The 27,893-nt window shown below is 38.0% G+C and overlaps 1 protein-coding gene across 1 annotated transcript; it reads right to left on the reverse strand.

Moving 5' to 3' along the window:
• On the reverse strand, positions 1–27,806 carry ggt1b (gamma-glutamyltransferase 1b). The gene is made up of 13 exons (XM_067433722.1): positions 27,662–27,806; positions 26,276–26,452; positions 22,147–22,277; positions 19,601–19,690; positions 19,043–19,235; positions 17,186–17,346; positions 13,910–14,059; positions 9,127–9,263; positions 8,560–8,747; positions 3,822–3,949; positions 2,374–2,486; positions 2,173–2,286; positions 1–434 (listed from the first exon to the last, which is right to left on the reverse strand). The coding sequence occupies exons 2-13, from the start codon at positions 26,446–26,448 to the stop codon at positions 288–290; spliced, it is 1,725 nt and encodes a 574-aa protein (XP_067289823.1). The 5' UTR covers positions 26,449–26,452; positions 27,662–27,806; the 3' UTR covers positions 1–287.
• Positions 27,807–27,893: the final 87 nt, after the last annotated feature.

The raw sequence follows: 27,893 nt of genomic DNA on the forward strand, positions 1-27,893 counted from the left end.
AGAGAGAGAGAGAGTTCATAATCGCTATCACAACACGTTTATTCACAGAAATAAATACCATGATCAGCACAGGATTGTGTTTTACTCCTCATTCACTGAATGTGGGGTAGTCAGAGATCAGCATTCACAGCACTTTTGATTGTCCGGATCTGATTCGCCTGTCGGATCTCTGATGGAGGCACTTGGTTGTTTCAGAGCAGCATAGGGGGGAAAGTGTCCTTGCGGTCTTGAAGTAGCATCTCGAATACCTCCAGCTGGCCTGGAGAGCTGGATCGCTGAGTCGGAGGTCAGTACCCAGCTGCGTATCCTCCCTTACGGGGGTCTGACTCAGCGCTGAGGCCAGCACTGTACCGCACCACGGCTTGAACCACTGCGCCTGTGGACTTCAACACCTCTGTAACATGGTTCTTCTGGGCAAGACCCTCCAAAACGGCCTGTGGGTTGAGTGGGTTGTGCTTAGCCAAAATCATGTGTATTCAGAACAACCAAAGAAAATATCAAGACAATATATACGGGATATATTTCAATCCAGGATTGAAATAATTTAAAACAAATACTAATCTTTTATCTCACAATTAACTTTTTTTTCTCGGAAATGCATCATATAAAGTAAAGTCAATGCAACTGCAAATTATAAATTAAGAACTGAGGGATATAAAGTAAGGTAGCAGCTTTTCTAGCAATAGATGATATTTAAACTAAGTACACATAGCTGTAGATGCTATTTACTAAGTGAAAATATTGTTATATTCTATTTACACCGTATAAAGTAGCAGTTATTTGCAAAATCTATAGCTATTTATTCTTTTTTTGACAGATACTCAGTATTGCACTGTAAAAAATATATTTTTTTAAAGTTACCTGGTTACCTTAAAATTTTGAGTTCATTTAAATTAAAAAATTGAGTTAATACAAGGAAAATTTTTGAGAATCGACAACCTTTATTCAAACATTATTAAAAGATTTTATTTTTTAAAAGAAGAATATTAGGTAATTGTGTATGTTTTATTTATGATGACGCAGTGAAACATGCCAAATTGTGCTATTTTAATGATTGTGCTATTCAATTTTTTTATGTGGTTCAGATACAATAATATTTTGAGTTTTTATTTATTAAACAAATTTCCTTCATTGTATCAACTCAAATTTTTAATTTCAATAAACTCAAAATTTTAAGGCAACCAGTTTACTTACTTTTTTAAGTTAAACCAACAATATTTTTTTACAGTGTGTTGTAGTTCTTTGCCCGCAATAGGGTTGTGTTTTATTCTGCATAGCAATGTGTTTGCCATATGTCTCCTTAAAGGTGCACTATGCAACTTTCTGTCCACTAGGCGCCTATTCTAAACAAAGGCGTAGTTTGATGACGCCAAGTGTGAGCGCAGTATCTTGGGACATGAGGTCTTCACCTCACAGCCGGTGGAAATTGGACTCGGGCAGAAATAATGGTTATGGATGCGGTTATTAACGTTACTGTAGTGAAGCAGAGCAGGACCGAGTGTTGAGGAGCTGAGCACGGCCGCTGGAGCGATTGTTACACAAACACACGGCTCGCGAGCACCAGGGACTTTTATTATGACAGGACGGGACACAGTCGCCGGGCGCCCGCACTTCCGCTTTTTCCGGTCATGATTATAAGGTAAAGCAACTCTGTTTATCATATTAGATACATTTAAGTGTGTTTAAAATGATGTTATGACGTTCCTCTGTGCGTTCGCTCGGCGCTGCTGTGACATGTTCACACTGCTAAGATAAAAATGTTTTTACCCAATAAAACCGAGGGTAACGCAGATATGACGCGATTGACAGGCGACTCGCTCAAACGCTATGCTGCAACGTCCCGGTCCTTAGTTAAAATAGCAATTTTCTCACAATTTACAAATAGTTGGAAACATTTGGGATATTGGAAGTACTCAACTGATCAAAATATATAACACTGACCTAGTGGTTTTTGGATATTTTACTGCAAAAATACTACATAGTGCACCTTTAAAGCTCTGCAGTAACAGATTATAAGCACTTTAAAATAATATGAAATGAAATGAAAAGTACTTCCTTTTTGGAATCTAATCCAGATGACACCAGTTACTACTCAGCACAGCCATGTTGAACATTACCTCAGTAATTTCTTATCTTATAAAGCTTAAAATGACACCGGGATACTTCACTCACCTTGTCGAAGTCAGGCTCTCCCTGCGTGGTGTTTGGACTGAGTTGGTTATGAATTCTTGGGTCTGCTATCGCTTTCTTCAGGTTGTATTCGAAGAACAGTGCATTGAGGATCACCTGCGCAGATGTCGGTAAAGCATGAGGTCATACGGTTAGAACTATGTCCAGTGCAACTATCTGGACTACAATAAATTGATAATGCACCTGGGCCACAGCTGTGGTGATCTTTGTTCCTCCAGAGGCTCCAACTACCATTTTAACATTATTGTTTTTGTCTAGCAGGATGGCGGGGCACATAGAAGACATGGGTCTTTTATCTGAGCAAAGATGAGAAGCGACAGGGTTACCGAACCTTTAAAGCTAAGTCTTCAATGATTCACTAAAGTTCATGGCTGTGTTTGAAATAATGCTTACTATTTGTAATAATATTATTTGAAACAGAAAAATTGAACAATAAAATGTTGATCTTTTGAATAAGTCAAGAATGAGATGTTATAATAACTGTTGTTCTATTATGTCTATTATTTTTATTTGATATTATATATATATATATATATACACTAAAAAACGCTGGGTTGTTTTAACCCAATGTTGGGTCAAATATCAAATATGAACTAACCCAGCAATTGGGTTGTTTTAAGCAAATATTTAACCCAACCGCAGGGTTAAAACAACCCAATTGCTGGGTTAGTCCATATTTGACCCAACATTGGGTTAAAACAACCCAGCATTTTTTAGAGTGTATATATATAATAGTTTGGACACATTACTATTTGTAATGTTTTTGAAAGAAGTTTCTTCTGCTCATCAAGCCTGCATTTATTTGATCAAAAATACATAATTTTTCTTAATATTGTGATTTATTTCTGTGATGCAAATCTGAATTTTCAGGATGGTTCCTCCAGTCTTCAGAGTCACATGATCCTTCAGAAATCATTCTAATATTCTGATTTATTATGAGTGTTAGAAACAGTTCTGCTGCTTAATATGAACAAAAGGTTCAAAAGAACTACATTTATTAAAAATAAAAACATATTTTCAAATAATATAAATCTCCTTTACTATCAATTTTTATCAATTTAACACATCCTTGCTGAATAAAATAATTATTTTTTTATTTCAAAAAAAGAAAGAAAGAAAAAGACTGACCCCAAATTACTGACCAGTCGTGTACATTGTTTTTACAAAAGATTTCGATTTTTAAAACATTTGCATCTTTTTTTCTTTTTCTTTTTTACTTTTTATTCATCGAAGTATTATAAAAAAAGTATCAAAGGTTATGAAAAAATATTACGCAGCAGAACTGTTTCCAACTTTAAAAACGAATCAGAATATTAGAATGATTTCTGAAGGATCATGATCACTGAAGACTGGATGAATGATCCTGAAAATTCAGCTTTGATCACAGAAATAAATGATCATTTAAAGTATAATAAATTGAAAACCAATTATTTTAATTTGTAATAATATATCACAATGTTTTTTTTATCTGTATTTTTGTTCAAATAAATGCAGGCTTGATGAGCAGAATAAACTTCTTTCAAAAACATTACAAATAGTAATGTGTCCAAACTTTTGGCCTGTACTGTACTCTATACTGTACTCTGTACTCTAGTATGCTATTGCCAATGGCTGTGATCATGTTTTCTCACGTGGGACAATGAAATTGTTGGGAGATGGAGGAACTCCAAAGTTGTTGGTGATCAAGGGGGAACTGAAGTCATCCATCTCATTGTTTAGTAAAATTCCTGTTGAATTTGACATAAACTTGGAGCCGAAACTGGGAAAGAGAAAGAACATGATTTATTTATTAATTGGGGTTGAAACCTTCCATCCCTGTTTTGTATATAATACCTTTCATTTAGTGTGTATTATAGCTGTTTGTGAATGTCTGCAAAGTTGTATAGATCAAAGTGCACAATTAAAGGGATAGTTCACCCAAAAATTTGAATGTGATGTTTATCTGCTTAGCCGCAGGGCATCCAAAATGTAGGTGTGTTTGTTTCTTCAGTAGAACACAAATGAAAATGTTTAACTCCAACCGTTGCTCATATAATGCATGTCAGTGGGGTGTATTTCTACGAGAGTCACTTAAAGAGTAAAAAACACACAGACATACGAATCCATATTAAACCCTCTGACGACACATTGATGTCTTAAGACAAGAAACGATCGGTTTCTGCGAGAAACTGAACAGTATTTATGGTATTTTTTACCTCATAACAGACAAATCTCATCCAGTATTCCCAATGCCATTACTTCCGCCGGAGAAGGTCAAAACAACAGAACGATCATAGATATAGATGCCTCATTCGACCGATGAACAAAGGCACTAATGAGGATTCGGTAACACTTTACGGTAAATTTCATACATAAATTCTGGTTTCGAAAGTAGTCTTGCATCCATGAATTAGACCAATTTTTAAACATAGAAAACATGATCATGTGTAATAAACCATAATGTATGATGATTAACTCACCTTATTTAATGTTTTAATTAAGGTGTTGTTCATCCATGAAGTCATAAATGAAAGACTTTAAAGCAGCACTAGGTAACTTTTCAACCTTCATAATATATTTTTTAAGACTCTTGTGATGATAAATCGACTTACAATAGGTTGAATGACACGTCTGCCATAGCCTGATGGGGTCTGTATCGTTTTTAATCGTACTTTTAAACTTCGGGTTTCGGGTAGTAACCCGAGAACAAAAAGAACTACAAATTCAACTGCTTTACAGCATATACGTCCCTTCCACCAACACACACACTTCCTTAAATTCGGACGTGCGAGCCCAACTTTGTTCGTCGGATAATATAGTCATGTCCGAAGCAGCAGAGACAAATAAGAAAGAAAAGGTTTTGTTGGAGGAAAGCAGTTAGAGAAAACGAAAAAGGGATCGGATTAAAGGCAGGACGAGGATCAACATGTGACCAGCGTTTGCTCGTCGGCGTGAGCTGAAGGAGGCGTGCCCGACCGATGCTGTCCTGCTTGTTACGGTGAGCTACCACTCAAACATTGAACTGAAGTATCATATAGATTCGGTAAAACGGTAACCAATAGACTACTATAATTGACGCTGGCTTGTAAACGTGAGCATCGTGATTATTTGGCATTTGAAAAATATAAAACCCATGAAATTATATTCATATGACATGCTGAAACATGCCACTGACTGTAACGTTACCTGGGATGAAGACATTTCATTCGCGACGCCAGAAGAACTCTGAACTCCTCTTGCAGTGTTCAGGGGAACTATTAGTGCTGCACCAACTTGCGGGACGCTTTTATGAAGTTATTTGGCCCGCACCGCACCACTGTATATATTTTTACAACCAGCCGCGCACCCGCGACCATTAAATAGACATACGGGGTCCGCGGGTTATGAGACGAGCCACGCATCACTAGTTCAGGGCTATCAGGGTTGTCATGTCAACAAATGCATGCGCGATGGCATCCCCTGTTGTAGGATGACAGATCTTACGACAGTAGTTGAGGACATTATTTTTTCCAAACTGTAGGGGGACCCCGAGAGCAAAAGTAGCCAAGTGCGGCTTTAAATTCCTATTAGTTCCTGATGATTCATGAGATATTAATGCATGTAGTAATGCATAAGTCATGCATGAATTAATGCATGAATTCATGATAATTCATCTACCCTTACCATAAAGTGTTACCAAGGATTCTGTATATCTATGATCGCACCGGGTTTTGACCTTCTCCAGCGAAAGTAATGGCGTTGAGAATATTAGATTAGATTCATCTGCTAGGAGGCAAAAAAAAATAACAACATTAATTTCTTGCAGAAACCGCTCGTTTCGTATCTTAAGACATCAATGTGTCATCACGAGCCACAGGGTTTAATATGGATTCGTATGTCTGTGTGTTTTTTTCTCTCATAGTGACTTTCGTAGAAATACACCCCACTGACATGCATTATACGAGCAACGGTTTGAGTTAAAGGTCCCATTCTTTGCGATTCCATCTTTCAAACTGTAGTTAGTGTGTAATGTTGCTGTTAGAGCATAAATAATACCTGTAAAATTATAAAGCTCAAAGTTCAATGCCAAGCAAGATATTTTATTTAACAGAAGTTCCCTTTTAAAGCCTACAGCGAACGGTTGATTTGGACTACACCTCTGCACTTCCAGGTTTAATGACGCAACTAAAACCGTTTGTTGACGAACCCTCCGCCCACAAGAACACGCAAATTTGGGGGCGTTGTCCTTTTGCTCTCGCAGGTCGAGAATAGGAAGCGTTGTTTTTGTAGAGTGTGTTTGTCGCCATGCCATTGAAACACTGTTATTTTCGTCCCGGAGTCAAATCACCTTTGTTTAGCCTTCCCACGGACGCTGTACGTAGAGATCAATGGCTACAGTTCATGTTTAACTCGGTTCCGGAAAATTATAATCACAATTTAAAACTATGTGCAGTACATTTTGCTGAGGACTGCTTCCTCAATCTCAATCAGTTTAATGCCGGATTCGCAGAAAGATTATTCTTAAAAGATGACGCAGTTCCCTCTTTGTCTGGAGAAGGCGTTGTTTATGGACCACAACCGGTAAGTGTATTTTATTATTAAGTCGGTGCGTTAAACAGTTTATGTAACTCATGACACAAAGTGCAACGCTGTTTAGCTTTGTTAACTAACGTTAGATGGTAATTGAAACTAATCCGAAAAACTTAGCATATAAAAGTGTAGTAATTCATTCAGACACCATCGATTGTTGGTGTTTGTAATGATCAGTTTAAACTACTGAATAGACAGCATACCATTCTGAAACATCCAGCAAAAGTCTTTCCTGAGCAGGTTCTAATCGATCCTCTTCGATATTCTCCGGGTCTGATTCTGACTCAAATTGATAAGGCAATGTAGACATTTTTGCAATAACATTGAGCGCGCGTATCTGCCCGTTATTGTAAGAGACGGGACCTTTCCCGGCAACGTACGCTAAGCTGCTGTCCAATCACAGCGCGGGAAGTGCTGGCCTAATCAGAACTCGTTACGTGTTTCTGAAGGAGGGACTTCATAGAACAAGGAAATCATCAGGCCGTTTTTAGGACAAAGGAAATAGCGGTGTACAGATAAGTAAATTGTGTGAAAAATACTGTGTTTTTTTACACGCGAAACATGAACTCATGTTATATTTCACACTGTAAACATGATCAAAGCTTCGAAAACACACTAAGAACGGGACCTTTAAAAATCTTCAATTGTGTGGTCACTTGATTTTTTTCAGAGCTGTAAAAGTACAATTTTCAAACAGATTAAAGTGCAAAAGAATTAGGCTATAAAGAACAACAGGTAGGCTTACAAATTACAATAAGGTCTCATTATTTAATGCATTAACTAAGATTGAGCAATAGCTACATTTAGTACAGAAAGTATAATGTTTTTGGTAATGTTAGTTAAGAAATACTGATCATTGTTAGTTTTATCTTAGGTCCATTAAAAGTTATTTTGATTTTGATTTTAATGTTATTAAAAAGTAACTAAGAAATTAACATAGAATGATTAATTCTTTATAAGTATTTTTCATTGTCAGTTTGGTAATAATGAATTAACATGTTAACTAATGAAGTCGTATCTCAAAGTTATACTGAACAATAACAAATAATCAGAACAGTTCTAATTATTAGGGTTGTAGTCCAGATTAAAACATAAAATGTTTAAATTTGAAAATAAATAGCCTATTAAGTCTTTAAGTATTAAGTATTTGTTGCTGTGATGAACAACATTGAGATTACAAAAACGAATGGCTGTTTTAAAAACTACACGCGTTTTTTTGTTTGTTTGCTGGTTTCCGGGGTAACCGGCTTCATTCTGCAGTTCATCAGCGCCCTCTGCTGTCACTGAGCGGCACTTCAGCAGCGCGTCTCCTTCACCGGTTCAGTCATGTGCAAACGCATGTTGGGCTTGTTTATATCTGAGCGCGTGTCCCTTTGACGCAGAATACAGCGGTGTTGAGCATTTATACGGTTGATGGGCAAAGTATTCTTGAGTGCATTATAAAAAAAATTATAAATTGTTAATAAATTAGTATTTACGATATTTTAAAGTGCCCACGATAACAATATCGTGCATATTCATTATCGTGATAAATCGCGTTATCGAAAATCGGCACATGTCTAGGGTAGACCAATCAGAGCAGAGTCGATCAATCACACCGGACTAGGCCATCTGACCAATCAGAAGTAGGCTTTCAGAAAGGAGGGGTTTAGAGAGATTAAAGACATTGTAAACAAAATTAGGAACCTAAAATGAGAGCTTCCTGAGTAACCTGGAAATTCGCCCTGAAAATGTAAACTCTGAGACTAAATATGACAGAATCTGTTATGCATGTGCTGGAGAAAAACATGCGATTGGCAAAGAAAAAAGGCAAATGCTCACTATAGGTTGATGGTGCTGGTGGCGGAGACTGCACTGCCGTCTTCTGCCACCACTGACACGTGCGACGTGCCGTGATTGTCGGGAAGATAGAACTCGGGTTCATAGTAGCTCTCTTGCTGAGTCGTATTATCTGTGATCTTCTGAAGTATCGTGTCAGCATAGCCCTTCGAGGTAATGTTCTGGATGAACTGCCAGAGAGAAAGAGGATCACAGATCATTATTGAGGCCCTGCTGGCGGCACAATAATCTACAGCTTGAAAGAACAGCTGATCAAAAGAGCGTACGCACAATGAGCCGCTCAATAGCGCGCTATTTTCATGCTCTGTGATTAGTGTGAGATACAGCATGTCGGCTTCAATAGAAGCTTTGATCACAACTGACCGAGAGAGGATAACATATGCCAATGCCATTTGTGTCAACCTGAACAACTGAACAAGATACATATGAGCAGTTTTACCTTAAAATAATGCATTTTGGTTGTGCAAAGGTAATACAGTTTTGAAACCACTAAATGACAGAAAAATCAGTTTTTTGGATGAAGCAACCCTTTCATTGTTCACAACTTACAGCAGAGATGTTGAGAAATTGTGGATCCCCCAAGATGCTCCTCTTTGCATACGCAAACCGAAACGCCTCCACTATGCGATGATAGGTGAGGATTTTATTTTCAGTGGTGGAGACACTGTCTGGACTAAAGTTGTAACCTGAGGAAAGAGAACAGCTCAGTTAGATTCATTACATTGATTACTCAACCATGTTAACTGTTGTCATATGAATGGCTAGAACTGCCAATCATCAAGGTGGCTACAATAGAAAAGTCTTCAGAAGCCTGACGTATGTTTCTCCCAAATGTCTTATCAAATCAAATCTGAAATTGCTGAAGAACAAATGAAATGGAAAATGTCAGTTCTTAAAGGGGTACTTCAGCACTAGGAAGATGAATCTGTATTTAAACTGGGTCATTAATGTAGTAGAAATGTGAAATTATTTTTGAATTTGGTGCCTTCTAGATTGAGAAAAGACAGAACATTTATTTTTGTCTCATGGGGATGAAAGACAACAATTCCCAGAATGCTTCGCTGCCCTGTGAGGCCATTCCCAAAGCCACTGTGACTGAGTTGGAAAACAGACATTACAATTAAATGTTGAACGTGTCTGTTCAATATAATGAGTGAGTCACCGCGCGAGGATCACAGCACCAACGCTGCAGGAGTCAGATTACATTTAACGTCATGAATGAGCTGAATGAGCTCTCGTGATGAGAGCTGAGGTCTGGCATAGTTCAGTGTGGTGCGTTTTCAGTTCATGCCTTTGGAAACTTAACTTTCATAGAATTAATTTGAGAAGTTAAAACACTTACATTGCTCTCAGCATAGCTCCGTTTAAATGAGTGCCTGTAGCTGCGAGCTGAGCTCTGAGTGTGATCTCCATCCCCATGCCGGGTGTAAAACATGAGGAAATGGCTCCCTGTACAAACCATATTTTCTATCCCCCTACACTGCCCCTGCCCCTAAACCTACCCATCACAGGAAACATTATGCATTTTTACTTTCTAAAAAAAACCTCATCCTGTATGATTTATAAGCATTTTGAAAAGTGGCATGGCCAATGTCCTCATATTTCACCCTCTCCTGTGTGTCATAATACACACACACACACACACACACACGCAAAATACAATAATGCACTGTACGCAATACTACTACGAACTTTGCTTTCATAGTGTTCGTTGGGAAGGGGGCAAGCAAAAAGTACACGCGAGACAAAAAGGCAATTTGACTATTTATAGACTCATCTCCCAACCCCTTTAAAAACCAGTTGCGCTTGCACCAGGGCGGATTTGCTATTTACATGGCAGAATTTGGGAGCGGAAAGACTAAACACTTCTCCAGAGAGGAATCCTTTATTTTTTATTATTTAAAAAATTTTGTGTGCTGCTGTGCGTACCTGTGTGTGTAATATGCAGAGTGTGTGCGTTTTGTGCACCCGATAGGTGCATATTACTAACACGCAGCATGATAAATAACAGCCTTTAAATAATAATAAAAAAATACTGCAGTTTCAGTTTCCTCAAAATAGCAACACGCTGACAATGCGCCTGAAAACACCACATTTTCAACAGATGGACGGGTGCATTTGCTATTTAAACAACGTGTTGCAGGATGTAAAAATGATTACTACATCGGGCTGAATCTAGCAAAAACCACTTGTGTCGCACCTGGCGTCACATTGCGCCGAATGTTCAAAAAAATCTATTTTTTCTCCAAATATTTTACATTGTTGAAGCACCTATTTTCCAAATCCGTCTGTAACGCTCTGTTTAGTTCCTGTGTCTATGATGCCCCGCCTTCCAAAAAGCACAGTGTGTTCTGATTGGACGGCTTGACAAGTGTGTTCTGATTGGTCAGCCGTTTTAAGCATGTTTAGGGAATGTCACGCCCCTTATAACAGATGTTACCCACAGGATTCTGAAGGGTGGTTTGAAGCTTAAAGTAGGGTCGAGCTGGTCATTGCCATCTTGGCAGAATTACCGCAGAAATACCGCGCATCACTCCCGGATAAGAGAAAATGGGCAAAGAGGCGGGACATGGGCGGAGCTGAGGTGAAGTGATGACTAACAGACAGCGGATAAATGGCTATCCACCTGTCACTCAAAGTGGCCCCGCCCTTAATTATGCAGAACTTTAAGGCTTTATATAATGTAAACGAATGAAATATTAAAAAAAATCACCCCCTCACAGTTGTCATGAAGGGTAAAGTTTGCCGTACAGACCAAAACCACAATCTGTACCAGGCAGTAAACATGTTTTTTTTCTGCTGTAAAGTTGGGCATTTTAACATGGCGTTCAATGAGATTCTGCTCCCTTCTGGAGCCTGTCTCTAGTGGCCAGTCGATGAATTGCAGTTTAAGTCACGTCCAAATTGGCTTCAAGAAAAACTAGGGGAGGTTGCAGATTGGTTTCAACACACTTCAAATGCAACTCAACCATGTCGCACTCCTCTTTTTGGGCAGGAATTATTAATGAGGTATATTGTGACCTGTTCGTTCCTGGAAGTAATTTCAAGACTACAATGAAGACATTTCAGGGTGTTCAGAAACAGTGTGCACTAATATGGAGAATAACTCCCTTTGGAGTGACTTTGTGTTTTTATAACTTTACAGACAATTTTCAAGCTCAAACAGCAATTTTAAACACTAAAGAAATGAAAATGTCAAGCTGAAAATGTCAAGGAAAAAGCACAATAGGACCCCTTTAAAGCCAGAATATTCTGCAGAATTTCTTCAAAACATCTCGTTACATGTTCCACAGAGCTCAAATGGGTTCTGAAATGACATGAGAGCGAGTAAATGACATGATTTTCATTTCTAGGTCAGCTATTATTTTAATGTTGGACAACTGACCCAGATTTACTGTCTGAAAACATCTCAAATTGTCTCGCCCATTTATGCCAAACATGCCTGTTTGAAATAATTGAACAATTATGAGAATTTCAGCATGGAAGATCTTTCATAACTCCTGAATAAATGAAGCTACATTGTGAAAAAAAACAAGAGCTAACAGTGTTTATCGACAGCCGTGCCCTGTCTGGCAGCAACTTAATACCTAAGTATCTCATCAGTAAAGCTACAGAGTGGGTGTTTAAAAAAGACATAGACACCGAGCCGTGGAGAACGTCCAGCTCGCCGCAAGAAAGCAAAGCTGATGAATCTCAGCTGACAGGCTGCTTCAGAGTATCCCCTGCTGGTGGAACCCCAAGGAAAGGGTCGGAACACGCTGACTGCATAGATTTTTCCATGCTTGGTTTGTGTCCAATTAGTGGCAAACAGCCCACGTTAGTGTTGGTGTGGGAGACGGGAGGACAGGCATGGTGGAGTGAAGGGTGGAGGGATTTTAATAGCTTATAGCAACAGAAGTTAGAAAGTTCTGAAGTCTCATCCTCCCCTGACACCGTTCCACATGAAGAATTGGTTAAGAACATTAAAGATTGACTAACGGTCATTCTGTAATCAGTATTAACTGGATGCTGCCTCTTGCTGCTAAAAAGACCAGCTTAGACCAGTGTGAATTTTCATGCTGGTCCACATTGGTTACATCATAGAAGTTTGCTTCTGCCTCAGAGTAAAAATAATTCACATTGAAAGATATAAAGTCACACTGTGACATATAAAGTTGCAGATGTGAGCAGGGTTGTTATAGTTAATAAAAACTTAAATCATTAAAAAATATATTTTGAAAAACGTTTTATTTCAGCTAGTTGCCAATACAACATTTCGTATTTGTAATCATTCGGCTTGATGTGCTAAAATAAAATTCAAATAAAAAGGTATATAGACATAAAAATAAAAAAAAATACTATTCAAATGACAAAAACAACTAAATTACTAAAACTTTGACTAAAATTAAAATGTAAAGCATGAAAAATCTGTAATTAAAAATATGAATAAAAACTATAACAGTACCTCAATACTAAAAAGATATAGGTTTGGTCATAATGTGTTGGCATGACATGGCTCACAAATTATCTGCACATTAATCTGGATATCAGAATATTTTTTTGATAGGACTACTGAAAAAACAAAATAATAAACGAGCTCTTTCTCGTGCGCGGATGATCTGAAAACACCAATAAACAAGTAGGCTGCATTTTATCAATCTCCATTTGAGATGTTCTGCTTAAAGAGTCATTCAGTCGGTCTGTGTTCTGTCAGGACGGTCAGGACTCACGAGCCGCTTCACTGAATTGCTGTGAGCTGCTGAAATAAGCCAATCAGAGCAGAGCTGAACATTAATATTCATGATTCTTCCAAATAAGGCAAAAACAGAACATTACATCCAAGGGCCAATTTATAGGGTTGTAAATTTACCTGTAAAACTGTCTCTGGACAATTGTTTCCTTTAAATAAGCCCCATACCCTCTAGATATCAGAGAACAATTTAACATATTGTTTCAAATCATTCTAGGGCACCTTTAAAGATGACGAAGGAGTATGTCCCGAAGCTTGCCTACTTTTTTGCTACACAATCAAAAGTATGTACTTTTTCTTCACAAACAGAGTACATACTTTTAGGACGTAGTATAAGTAGGCGAATTTGGACGCAGCAAATGTTTCAGATTCATGGGGAAAATAACAAACGGACTGGATGGATTTTTTCCACAATAGGGTGGTTGTGTATAAACAGTGCTGACACATAATTATTTTCAAAAACATTATACAAGTGAATTTTGCATAATAGGTCCCCTTAATATTGTAGTGTCTATATTGAACATTCCTATTTCAAGAAGGAAAAAAAAAGGATCCATGATAGCGTCCAAGATGGACTGTCTAGTGGTTAAACTCTGCACCTACCGCTCAGGATGTTGAGTATCAATGTAAGGACCGGGCCGCTGGCAGGCGCATTTGGTGCCACCATTGTGAATTCACCCACGGTAGCGCTGGGGGGGTTTTCATCCAGGAAGGGCTTGTAATCTCTCAAGTCCTCCAGAGTTATAATCCCCTCTGCAACACACACACAGATGCCCGTATGACGCATGATTCTAAGCAACTTAATGAGATCAAACCTACTGAGTAATCAATTTAGTCATTAATAACCAATTGTGTGTCATCCTTCAACACCTCTGCCTGGGTGGACTATTGGCAGCACTGCAGGAATTAGTGGGATGTAAAATATTTGGAAATCAATGAACCACAACACCACAGCCACAAACGAAGCTTAGAAACTGCACGATTTAGCATCTTGAAACACTAACATGGGCAGTCATCTGATATGAAATCAGAGACATGGCTCTACGCGTAATGTGGTTGACCATAACAAGCACTGAAAAAAAAGACTTTACAAAATAAAACTGCCAGAATAATTTGGTAAAAAATACAGTAAAAAATATGTATAAATAAAGTCGCTCAGGCGAAACTTTACTTTATACATTTTTTAAATATGGATATTTTTCTTACACAAACTCATCGAATTCACTTCAGAAGAAATGTATTAACCTCCCAGAGCTGTGTAGAGCATGTTATTTAACGGACAGATGCATTTTTATTGACTACAAAAACACAACTACAATCCCCGCCGTTATAAAGCTTGGATTAGCCAGGACTTTTATAATATAACTCAGATATTATTCATCTGAAAGAAGAATGTCATATACGTACAGGTCCTTCTCAAGAAATTAGCATATTGTGATCAAGTTCATTATTTTCCATACTGTAATGATAAAAATTAAACTTTCATATATTTTAGATTCATTGCACACCAACTGAAATATTTCAGGTCTTTTATTGTTTTATTACTGATGATTTTGGCATACAGCTCATGAAAACCCAAAATTCCTATCTCAAAAAATTAGCATATTATGAAAAGGTTCTCTAAACGAGCTATTAACCTAATCATCTGAATCAACTAATTAACTCTAAACACCTGCAAAAGATTCCTGAGGCTTTTAAAAACTCCCAGCCTGGTTCATTACTCAAAACCGCAATCATGGGTAAGACTGCCGACCTGACTGCTGTCCAGAAGGCCATCATTGACACCCTCAAGCGAGAGGGTAAGACACAGAAAGAAATTTCTGAACAAATAGGCTGTTCCCAGAGTGCTGTATCAAGGCACCTCAGTGGGAAGTCTGCGGGAAGGAAAAAGTGTGGCAAAAAACGCTGCACAACGAGAAGAGGTGACCGGCCCCTGAGGAAGATTGTGGAGAAGGACCGATTCCACACCTTGGGGGACCTGCGGAAGCAGTGGACTGAGTCTGGAGTAGAAACATCCAGAGCCACCGTGCACAGGCGCGTGCAGGAAATGGGCTACAGGTGCCGCATTCCCCAGGTCAAGCCACTTTGGGCTACAGAGAAGCAGCACTGGACTGTTGCTCAGTGGTCCAAGGTACTTTTTTCAGATGAAAGCAAATTTTGCATGTCATTCGGAAATCAAGGTGCCAGAGTCTGGAGGAAGACTGGGGAGAAGGAAATGCCAAAATGCCTGAAGTCCAGTGTCAAGTACCCACAGTCAGTGATGGTCTGGGGTGCCATGTCAGCTGCTGGTGTTGGTCCACTGTGTTTTATCAAGGGCAGGGTCAATGCAGCTAGCTATCAGGAGATTTTGGAGCACTTCAGGCTTCTATCTGCTGAAAAGCTTTATGGAGATGAAGATTTCGTTTTTCAGCACAACCTGGCACCTGCTCACAGTGCCAAAACCACTGGTAAATGGTTTACTGACCATGGTATTACTGTGCTCAATTGGCCTGCCAACTCTCCTGACCTGAACCCCATAAAGAATCTGTGGGATATTGTGAAGAGAAAGTTGAGAGACGCAAGACCCAACACTCTGGATGAGCTTAAGGCCGCTATCGAAGTATTCTGGGCCTCCATAACACCTCAGCAGTGCCACAGGCTGATCGCCTCCACGCCACGCCGCATTGAAGCAGTCATTTCTGCAAAAGGATTCCCGACCAAGTATTGAGTGCATAACTGAACATAATTATTTGAAGGTTGACTTTTTTGTATTAAAAACACTTTTCTTTTACTGGTCGGATGAAATATGCTAATTTTTTGAGATTTTCATGAGCTGTATGCCAAAATCATCAGTATTAAAACAATAAAAGACCAGAAATATTTCAGTTGGTGTGCAATGAATCAAAAATATATGAATGTTTAATTTTTATCATTACATAATAATAGATAATAATAGATAATAGATAGATAATACATAATAATAGACAGAAAATAATAAATTTTTATCACAATATGCTAATTTTTTGAGAAGGACCTGTACAGCTAGGATGGTTTGAGGGTGAGTAAATCATGCGTTCATTTTCATTTTTTGGTGAACTTTTCCTTTAAACATGATTCCCAATTATTTACATTTACGATTTTATAGTATTTGTGTGCACCCTTTACATTTTTGTTTCAATGTTGTAATTAGCATCAAGCCATCCCATATATATATATATATATATATATATATATATATATATATATATATATATGTATGTATTACCAAATGCTATAAAATCTCTTGCCTGATTTCTGTTAGTCATCCCGAAACGAATGTGAAAAATTTGAATCGGAGCATGCAGATTGCTTTAGTGTAGGTGCGGTCTTTTGGCCAGAAGCAATTTGCTCATTTTGAGAGATTTTTGCTGAAATTATTTCTCACAAGAAAGTTTTCAAAAGACAACATAAAAATTTGTGGTGATTTCCTACTTTATATACTTGCATAATTTTACTCATTCTCGCGCAATATAGAGCGTGTGGTATCGATTTAATATCGGTACTTCGGTATTAGATTGTGATACCACCAAAACCAAAATTGTGGTATTGAGCCATCAATACAGCACAGAATGAGCGTTGAAGAACCCAACCAAAACAAATCCGAGATCATGCCAGATCGTCAGCAATCGAATCCAGCTTACTGAGTTAGCGATGTACAAAGATCTGACACAAGGTGAGAAAAAAGTAACACATATCGCATTACTTTCCATAAAAAGTAGGCTAATTAATTTACACAATTAGTTACTTTATAAGGGGGTAACAATATTGTAATGCATTACTTTTTTTAAAGTAACTTCCCTTACATTGGTCCCGAGCTGTTGATATCAAATAATGGATAGACATATGTGTGAATAAAAAAACCTGCAGCTTGGATGTCCCTCACAAGGTTCTCAGCGAGCGGTCCGTTGTAGAATGCATCGGGCCCATTCTCTGCTATGACCTCGTAAGTGTCTGCCAGCTTTGTAAAGGTGATGGTGTCATTTTCCAGCAGGAAGTTTCCAGTGGAATCGCAAAACACAGAACTATGAAACCAAACAATCAGCAGAAAATCTTCATGTGTAAAGCTAGTGAATAAAAGTAAATATATATATATATACAACCCCAAATCAGAAAAGGTTGGGACAGTTTGGAAAACGCAAATAAAAAAAGAAAGTAGTGATTTCTAAATTTACTTTGACTTGTATTTCATTGCAGACAATATGAACACAAAATATTTCATGTTTTGTCTGGTCAACTTCATGTCATTTGTAAATATGCATCCTTTCCTGTCATTCAGACCTGCAACACATTTCAAAAAATTTTGGGACAGGAGCAATTTAGGGCTAGTAATGAGGTAAAAGGGTTAAATAATGATGTGATTTGAAACAGGTGATGTCAACAGGTGATTGAAATTATGATTTGGTACAAAAGCAGCATCCAAGAAAGATCTAATCCTTTAGGAGCAAAGATGGGCCGAGGATTGCCGGTTTGCCAACAAATACGTGAGAAAATTATTGAAATGTTTAAAAACAATGTTCCTCAAAGAAAGATAGGAAGAGATTTGGATATTTCACATTCAACAGTGCATAACATAATTACAAGATTCAAGGAATCTGGAGGAATTTCAGTGCGTAAAGGACAAGGCCGCAAGCCTAAGCTGAACAACCGTGATCTCCGATCCCTCAGGCGGCACTGCATCAAGAATCGTCATTCATCTAGAAGCGATATCACCACATGGGCTCAGGACTACTTTGGCAAACCTTTGTCAAGTACCACAATACGTAGTTACATCCACAAATGCCAGTTAAAACTGTACTGTGCCAAAAGGAAGCCTTATGTTAACAGTGTCCAGAAGCGCCGTCGACTTCTCTGGGCTCGGAGGCATCTGGGATGGACCATCACACAGTGGAAATGTGTACTGTGGTCAGATGAATCAGTATTTCAGGTATTTTTTGGGAGGAATGGACGCCGTGTGCTCCGGACCAAAGAAGAAAAGCATCATCCAGACTGTTACCAGCAACAAGTCCAAAAGCCAGGGTCTGTCATGGTATGGGGTTGTGTCAGTGCCCTTGACAAAGGTAACTTGCATTTCTGTGAAGGCACCATTAATGCTGAAATGTACATAGAGATTTTGGAGCATAATATGCTGCCTTCAAGAAGATATCTTTTCCAGGGACGTCCATGCATATTTCAACATGACAATGCAAAACCACATTCTGCACACATTACAAAGTCCTGGCTGTGGAGGAAGAGGGTACGGGTACTTGACTGGCCTGTCTGCAGTCCCGACCTGTCCTCAATAGAGAATGTGTGGCGCATTTTGAAGCGCAAAATGCGACAACGAAGACCCCGTACTGTTGCCCACCTTAAGACTTGTTTGCAGGAAGAATGGGACAAAATTACACCTGAAACACTTCATCACTTGGTGTCTTCAGTCCCTAAACATCTTTTAAGTGTTGTGAAAAGGAATGGCAACATTACAAAGTGGTAAATGCTTTACTGTCCCAACTTTTTTTGAAATGTGTTGCAGGTCTGAATGACAGGAAAGGATGCATATTTACAAACGACATGAAGTTGACCAGACAAAACATGAAATATTTTGTGTTCATATTGTCTGCAATGAAATACAAGTCAAAGTAATTTTAGAAATCAAATATATATATATATATATATATATATATATATATATATATATTTGTATGTTAAATATCTTGGTTAAAAAAATCCATGTGTGCTCACCATAACATCTTATCATTCATAATGATATTTCTGTTTGATCTAATGGCACTGGCCAATGCGCTGCCAACAGGAAAGCCGTTCCTGGCCAGTTTTATGCTTGGTAGAAACAGCTCTCTCCATGGAAGCTTGCCATGCCGTTTATGGGCCATCTCATACCCACGAATCTCTCCAGGAACAGCGACGGACAAACCACCTGTGGATTCATTTTTACCGGCATGATTTAATGTGCTAATATCTAAAAAGACAGTCAGTGTACTTATTTCCAAGATAAGAATAGCTATAATAATGTATAAAAATGCAATGTTTCCAAACTATATAAAATATGTCACCAAATGCACTTGATGACAGTATGTTGTGACATATGTCCATGTGCACACTCTGCAGTGAAAAGTCATAAACATATGCAGAGCCCATTCTACCTAGTGTTATTGATCGTTGACATTGTGTTGATAGTTTTTGATGCTTATCTCTCCATGCTGGCACTGTATCCAAAGGCCACTCATTGTGCAAATCCTGTTTCCCCAATGATTTATTTTATATAATTTAGTTAATGGATACCTTTCTGGGAAAGGTCTGTACTATTTCCAAACATGTCTCTGGTTGCGTTTGCAGGGGCTGTCTCGCGTGCATCGATGGTTTCTACTTTCCCTGCAAAATAAAAAAAAAGGATTAGGCAAATGCTTAAAGGGTTACTTCATTGATTAGCATATGGCTTTGTATCAGTAGAAACCCTGGAGTATATTCAAATGATTGTGCTTCCCCCCCTCATATCCACCTGAGACGAGAGATCGATGCATTTTATTTCTGGAAAAATTCCTCACACAAATATCGTCAATTTGCGCCATCGGAGGAATTGTTGGCCAGAGGCTAAAGACTACAGCCAGCAGAGGGAGCCATTTCCGCATGTTTTTAACTCACGCATGGGGGATGGGAGATTACATTCACAGCTGCATTCTCAGGCATTCATGTTTAAACAGTGCGGCCAGCAGAGCAATGTAAGTCTTTCAACTTCTCAAACTAATTCCTATGAAAGTTAAGCTTTCAAAGGCATGAACTGAAAACGCGCCAGACTGAACATGCGCTGTGAATCGATGCCATGGACGCGTTTACCTCAGCTCTCATCACGAGCTCATCTGTGACTGTCAATATATCTGACTCCTGCAGCGTTTTGGGCTGTGAGACTCCCTCAGCGGCTAAATCACATATGGAACAGACACTTTCAGTTTTTAATTGTAGTGTTTGTTCTCTAACTGAACTGATTTTATTAAAATGATCGCGGTGGGAAAGTGATCAGTGATTCAGTAATCTAGTAGCGGTGGCTTTGGGAATGGCCTCACAGGGCAGCGAAGCATTCTGGGAATTGTAGTCTTTTATCCCCATGAGACAAAAATAAGTTTTCTGTCTTTTCTCAATCTAGAAAGCACTAAATTAAAAAATAATTTCACATTTCTACTACATTAATGACCCAGTTTAAATACAGATTTATCTTCCCAGCGCTGAAGTACTCCTTTAAGGGTCTATGATTTGATCAATATTACAGTGATGTTTCTAACATTTTATAAAACGATCAGCTATAACATTCATAATATTGTGTTGTTATTTTCTGCCAAAACGGTTTTCTGACACGTCGAGGCATGGACTCCACTTGACCCCTGAAGGTGTGCTGTGGTATCTGGCACCAAGATATTAGCAGCAGATCCTTTAAGTCCTGTAAGTTGCGAGGTGAGGTCTCCATGGATTGGACTTGTTTATTCAGCACATCCCACAGATGCTCGATTGGATACAGATCTGGGAAATATTGAGGCCAAGTCAACACCTCAAACTTGTTCTCCTCAAACCATTCCTGAACCATTTTTGCTTTGTGGCAGGGCACATTATCCTGCTGAAAGTGGCTACAGCCGTTTTCATGAAAGGGTGTGCATGGTTTGCAACAATGTTTAGATGATATGTATCAAAGTAACATCCACATGGATGGCAGGATCCAAGGTTTCCCAGCAGAACATTGCCCAATGCATCACACTGCCTATGCCATCTTGCCTTCTTCCCATAGTGCATCATGGTGCCATGTGCTCCCCAGATAAGCGACGCAAATGCACGCGGGCCATCCGCGTGATGTAAAAGAAAACACAATTCATCAGACCAGTCCACCTTCTTCCATTGCTCTGTGGTCCAGTTCTGATGCTCATGTGCCCAATGTTGACCCTTTCAGTGGTGGACAGGGGTCAGCATGGGCACCCTGACTAGTCTTTGGCTATGCAGCCCCATACACAACAAACTGAGATGCACTGTGTATTCTGACACCTTCAGAACCATCATTAACTTTGTGAGCAATTTGAGCTACAGTAGCTCATCTGTTAGATCAGACCACACAGGCCAGCATTTGCACCCAACGTGCATCAATGAGCCTTGGCCACCCATGACCCTGTTGCTGTAACGTCAACTTTGAGAACAAAATGTTCACTTGCTGCCTAATATAACCCATCCACAAACAGGTGTCGTGAAGAGATAATCCGAGTTATTCACTCCACACGTCAGTAGTCATAATTGTATACCTGATCGATGTTTGTTTAGCCACAGTTATTTTAACCCTAATTTTTGGAGTGTGTAACTTTTCATTTCTTAAACAACCATGTCAAGATTCTATGGAGCCCCGCACATGACATGCAGGAAAAAATAAGCTAAATCGTGCGCAAAATTTATGAAGAGCATGAAAAATCATTTTAAGACATGAATTGACGATTTGGAGTCCAGACCTTAAAGCCATTGAACGTTTTTGGGATGTGCTAGAAGAGACTTTAAAAGAGTGCTGGACTCTTGCATTGTCCATAGATCTTTAAGATCTTAAAAACGTATGCTCCTCTTGATGAAAATAAATGTTGTGATGTAAGGTCTGGATTCAGAGGTGCCAATTCATGTGTGAAAAGGATTCTTCATGCTCAGTGATACTTTAAAATCCAAACAGCAACTTTGCAGGGATGGGCAGTGTATACATAAGTAATAAATTGAGATTTCTATAGAAAAAAGTATATAAATTCTTTATATACACATAGACACTGCAGACTGGTGTGTCAGGTTGAATCAGACAGGTAATGGTGAATGCACACCTGTTTTGGCATCATAAATAGTGAAGAAGAGCCCTCCTCCGATTCCCATGCTGTGGGCATTCATCAATCCCACGCACAGCAGAGCAGCAATGGCAGAATCTACAGCAGAGCCGCCTCTCTTCAGGATGTCCCTGGATGGAGTGAACACAGAGAGGGCATATATATGGGACACAATAGTCAGGTTGATTTGGTTTGAATGCTTGACTTTTAAAACCTATTAGTATAGTAATTTCCATCATTTAGGGGCAGTTAACCTAAGAGTCAGACTACCTGAAGGTCACAGGTTTGAGTTGCAAACGCTCCAACACTGTGTGTGTGTGTGTGTGTGTGTGTGTGTGTGTGTGTGTGTGTGTGTGTGTGTGTGTGTGTGTGTGTGTGTGTGTGTGTGTGTGTGTGTGTGTGTGTGTGTGTGTGTGTGTGTGTGTGTGTGTGTGTGTTACTACTAAATCCTGGCAATTGTCCATTAACCTGTTTTTCTGCACCGTAAAAAGTAAAAATGTGTCGTTATTATAATGAAGATTTATGACTACCTGACGTGACCTTTAAAATTATGTTAATGTTCTTTGATTCAGTGGTATTAAATAATATATTTCACTTACATAAAACCAATTAAACCCTCATCCTGCCCTTACACTTTGTAACAAATTCCCTTGCTGGTCAAAATGATCTGAAGCCATAAAATGATTCTTTATTATTATTATTATTATTATTATTATTATTATTATTATTATTATTATTATTATTATTATTATTATTATTATTATTATTATTCAGAAAGTGTATTTTATCTAATTTAGACAATATTTTTTCCCCTTTTTTTATGTATTTTTGGAGTTTTATTATTATTATTATTTACCTTTAAATGACCATATTTTATCAATAAATAATAAATGAATAGTAATTAAAGCATATTCAACTTAAATTCACAATTTCGTGCATAATCCTTTAATTTCAGCTCAAAATATATTACATTGGGTGTCTTTTCCAACCTCTTGTGGGGAAAAAAATAATATAACATGATATTTCATCATTGCCATAGATGTCCTTATAGCTCTGTATGGAGCAAATGAGCTGTTCCACTGGGTCCTAAAATTAGTTTTTATTCAGTACGATTCGGATACATCACGGTAAAGGTTTTAGCATTTTTTGTTCGAATTTTGAGCATTTTATATGTGAACTGCAGCATTCCTCACATTCCAGTCAAATTTACCTGCGAGAGAAAGATTTGTAACTTTTTTTAATTTAAACCACAAAACTCCTCAAATAGTCAATATTAAAGTAGATTGTATTTCATGCAGCACTTTTTTTTTTACGTCGTGTCCCAAATGATGCATTATACACTAAGCACTTACACACTCATGCACTATGTACTGTACTGCAGTGTATGAATTTGATTATTCAATATGACTATATTGATTATTGGTTATTCTGTCATTCAACATTCCAGCAAGCAATAGCCATCCTTTCACCATCTTGGTTAACTATAGACCTGATATAGTCTGGCTGTGAGTAACCCACTTCTAGACGAAATAACCTTCAATTTGGGCCAGCAACTTGTGAGATATGATATTCCATCATGTAAACAAAGTCAACAGTGATTACAATGCGTTTTGTTTAAAGGTCCTGTTCTTCGCAATTCCATCTTTCAAACTTTAGTTAGTGTGAAATGTTGCTGTTGGAGCATAAATAATACCTGTAAAATTATAAAGCTCAAAGTTCAATGCCAAGCGAGATATTTTATTTAACAGAAGTTCCCTTTCAAAGCCTACAGCGAACGGCTGGTTTGGACTACACCCCTGCACTTCCTTGCTTGAATGACGTCACTAGAACCGTTGAACACTACACAGTTAAATCCCCAGTGTTAAATCAACACTGCTCAGAGTGTATTTGGTCCCACTCCACAGAGAGTTAAAACAACACTGAAGCGGTGATAAAGTTAATAAGAAAATTAAGAGATTAATTAAGTAATGATTGAACCATTAGTGATGAACACCTGATGGTAACGAGCAGAATCACTCAAGGACAGAGAAACACAAGATCTACAACTGACTTCAGCCATAGCCTTAGATGAAATCACTGAAGATAAAAGAAGACATCAAATCTCTGAAGGAGGATTAAACAACTCCACAATTACTTTTGTCATACTGTACTTCTACATATGTTTTTATTGAGAATGAACAGAGGTTTAGATACTGATCTTTTATGGAAATCATTTGGTCACCATTGTGGTGATTAGTGTTTCATTTAGTTGGGCAGTTTGACTTTAAATTAACATTTCAATCTTTGTAACAGTGTTTTGCCAAAACACATTTTTTTGCAAAGAAATGTGATCTTGTTACATGCATCATACAGTTTGTTGTCAAGTTTTAAAGATCAAGCTCACCAATCTTATACTGCGCAAAAGCAGTTGTTTGTTTTTAAATAAATTGATCATCAATGTGAAAATCTTGGCACAAATTAAACAGAATTTAGATATCTTAATTGGGGGGGGGGGGTATTTGGACACAGACATCAAGAATCAGCATATGAATCTCAACAATGGTGACATGTTTTTATGCCACAATGCATTTCTGGGAGCTGACCAATTATAAAACTCATGGCTCCCAGCATGCATTGCAGCATGAAGCATATCACCATTGTTGAGAATCATATGTTGATTCTTGATGTCTTGCTAAAATAATTGGTTCTGTAACTTTTGAAAAACAAAAAAAATATCTAAATTCAAAATCTGACCCGTGGCACATATATATACACTCACACATTTGGTCACTGATGAGATTAGTAAATCATTCCATTTCATTATGAAAACCATATGAACTGATTTGCTTCTGGATTCCATTTTAACTAAGTAAGTGTACAAAACACTTTTAGCAACACTGCTCTTCAAAAGCCAAGTCAAACTGCCCAACTAAAGGAAACAGAGATCAGCATAATGGTGACCAAACATTTTCCATAAAACATCAACATCTAAACCTGTTAATTCTCAATAAGAGCTAATGTAGACGAACAGTGTGACAGGAATAACTGTGCAGTTGTTTAATCCTCTGATGAGATCTTCAGAGATTTAATGTCTTCTTTTATCTTCAGTTGATTTCATCTAAGGCTGTGGCTGAAGTCACTTGTAGATCTTGTGATTCTCTTTCCTTCAGTGATTATGCTCGTTATCATCAGGTGTTCACCACTAATTGTTCAATCACCACTTAATTCATCTCTTAATTATCTCATTAACTTTAACACGGCTTCAGTGTTAATTTAACTCTCCGTGGAGTGGGACCAAATACACTCTGAGCAGTGTTGATTTAACACTGGGGATTTTACTGTGTACAACCACTAGACCACTACAACCATCCAATCAATTCCAGATGGACAAAATCACATTTTTTTCTGGTTCGAGAAGCCGTTCCACTCAGATATACACATCACAACAGGGAAGAAAAGATTTTTGCAACTTGTTAGCCTACATGCTGAGTTTAAAAATAACTTTTGTTGGTGTAATGGAAATGAGGATATAGTGACGATGATTCAGCTTTTAGAGGCACAATTTGTAATTTACGCCACTAGAGATCACTTATTAAAAACCAAGGAGAAGCTTGATGACGCCTTGATTTTGCAGAATCATGGGAGTTGTTGTCTTCACCTCTACATCAGAAAAGAATCAGATGGGACTCAGGCAAAAATCATGTTCATGGATGAGCTAATTTATTTATGATTTATTAACTTTACTATAGTAAGCTACAGTAAAAGTTTTTATTTGTAGTAAAAATCAAAATCAAGGGTAACACGGGTATGATGTCGTTGAGGCGACGCACGGGCACGATCCATGTCCTGGTTAAAATTGCTTAATCCTCTGGATTTAAACATTCTTGAGATAATTTGGGATAATGTAAGTACATGTCAACAAAATATATAATAATGTTCTGGTTTAAGGATATTTTACATATTGTGAAATAACATTGTTTGTTTTTAGGTTACAAAAAAACATCTTTCACATGTGCTCCTCATATGACCTTGCTATTTATTCACAATAATATAATTTCTAATGTAATTAGTACATTTTAAGCTATTTTTACTTCAGCTTCAAGGTTAATGTCAAAAAAAGTAGTGCATTTAAGGAGAAGAGAGCTCAAACCTGCCGATCTCTGAGCATGTCCCAGCATCTGCTGCAACCGCTGCCTTGAAGTAACCAGTTCCAGGTTCAGGAGAGGCTTTTTTACCCTGGACGGAAAAGAACACTGCCAAAAATGTCCCGACTGCAGCCAGGAGCAGCAATGTGAGGCCCAACACAGTAGACTTCTGCACCATTTTCCTGCAACAGAAATTGACTATTTCTCTGTTGCTGAAGTAAACTTGTTTGTGTTTTTATGCTGGAAGAAATCATATCCTCAAATAGTTCTGAAACTGTGGTTATAACATCATCAAGTGAAATTCCTACATTTCTAAAATACTAAAGAGATTTGTTTAACTGCTAATTAAAACACAACATTGACTAACTGTTCTAGAGAACAGATAAGATATAAGGGGTGTATTCTCATATAACCATGACTAGTCATAATAACTTTTGCAATCAGTGATTATATAATATAAGTTATGCTTAAAGGTGCCCTTTTAACTCTAACTGTTATGTAACACATCATAATTTATAAAGCAGACAAACAGCAATTATTGTCATGAAGTAGGAAGGTTTTATAACAGCTGAAGATTGAATTGGCTTACAACATTTTTTGCTTTCTTGCTAAATGCATAGTCGAAGCAATGATATGCATTCAAAAAGCATGCAATAAAGAGTTCTCTGTTAGTTTGCTGTTAGTATTCTTAAGAATACTAACAGCAAACTAACAGAATTCTGTGGAAGATTTCTAGTTTTGCTATTAAAAATGTAATGAATTGTCCTTTTGATCATGTATTCCCAGAGTTAATCAACCCCTGATTCTATTATTTGAGCAAAAAAAAAAGAGTGTACTATAAAGAATTAGAAATTGCATCCTGGCTCTTTCGTATGTTGTACATTTTATGTTGCTTAATGTAGCTTTATGTATCCCTGCCAAAGGCAGCAACATTTGATGCGTTTATAATTTGAAAACTTGGAATAAAAAAGGCTTGTATGAAGTGAAATCCTCCTCAGAAAAGCGCCTTTTCATAGTTTCAAAGCTCTGCTACTGTCCACATTAAATCCTGTCAGACTGTGCTGTGTGTGGGAACGAACTGCAGCACATCTCAGAGAAACCTGCAGTGCCTGCAGCCAACAAAATTAAACCCACCACACAAGAGACTAGAATTTTCTCACACAGAAAGAAAAGAGCAAGAGAATGTGTTATTTCCTCCTACAAATCGCAACAAAAGAATACAAATTATGATCTTCTGTGTTCAGTGTGTTAAGACACAACAACATCAGGAAGCTGCATAATATTTCTTATACAAAAATGGCTTTGCTTCGTGTGAGAAAATAGTTGAAGCTCTAAGTTCATAGCTGATGAGTTTAATGTTGCCTATACATTGCGATGTGAGTATCACCTACCTGTAGACTTCACAGGCCTCTTGTAGAGTCTCCTATAGAATCAGCCTCCTTTCCCCAGGCGGACAGAATCAATGCTGTGAACCTCTGGCTCTCAATGTCTAACTATCATGACCATCAAATTTTAACCAAATCAACCTGTGAAATCATCCATAATCGTTTTATTGCCACGGGTGAAAAGGGTACAGGTTGTGGTGATCCACTCGTGCCACACTCTGAAATAAACAATCCTAGC

The sequence above is a fragment of the Pseudorasbora parva genome, chromosome 23 (genome assembly GCF_024679245.1).
Source record: "Pseudorasbora parva isolate DD20220531a chromosome 23, ASM2467924v1, whole genome shotgun sequence".
Lineage (NCBI taxonomy): Eukaryota > Metazoa > Chordata > Actinopteri > Cypriniformes > Gobionidae > Pseudorasbora > Pseudorasbora parva.

Coding starts and splice junctions, on each gene's coding strand:
- ggt1b (XM_067433722.1), bottom strand. CDS start 26,448: ATGGTGCAGAAGTCTACTGTGTTGGGCCTCACATTGCTGCTCCTGGCT. Junction 19,236..19,600: donor TACAGACCTTTCCCAGAAAG/GTATCCATTAAC, acceptor ATGAATCCACAG/GTGGTTTGTCCGTCGCTGTT. Junction 2,287..2,373: donor TCACCACAGCTGTGGCCCAG/GTGCATTATCAA, acceptor ACATCTGCGCAG/GTGATCCTCAATGCACTGTT.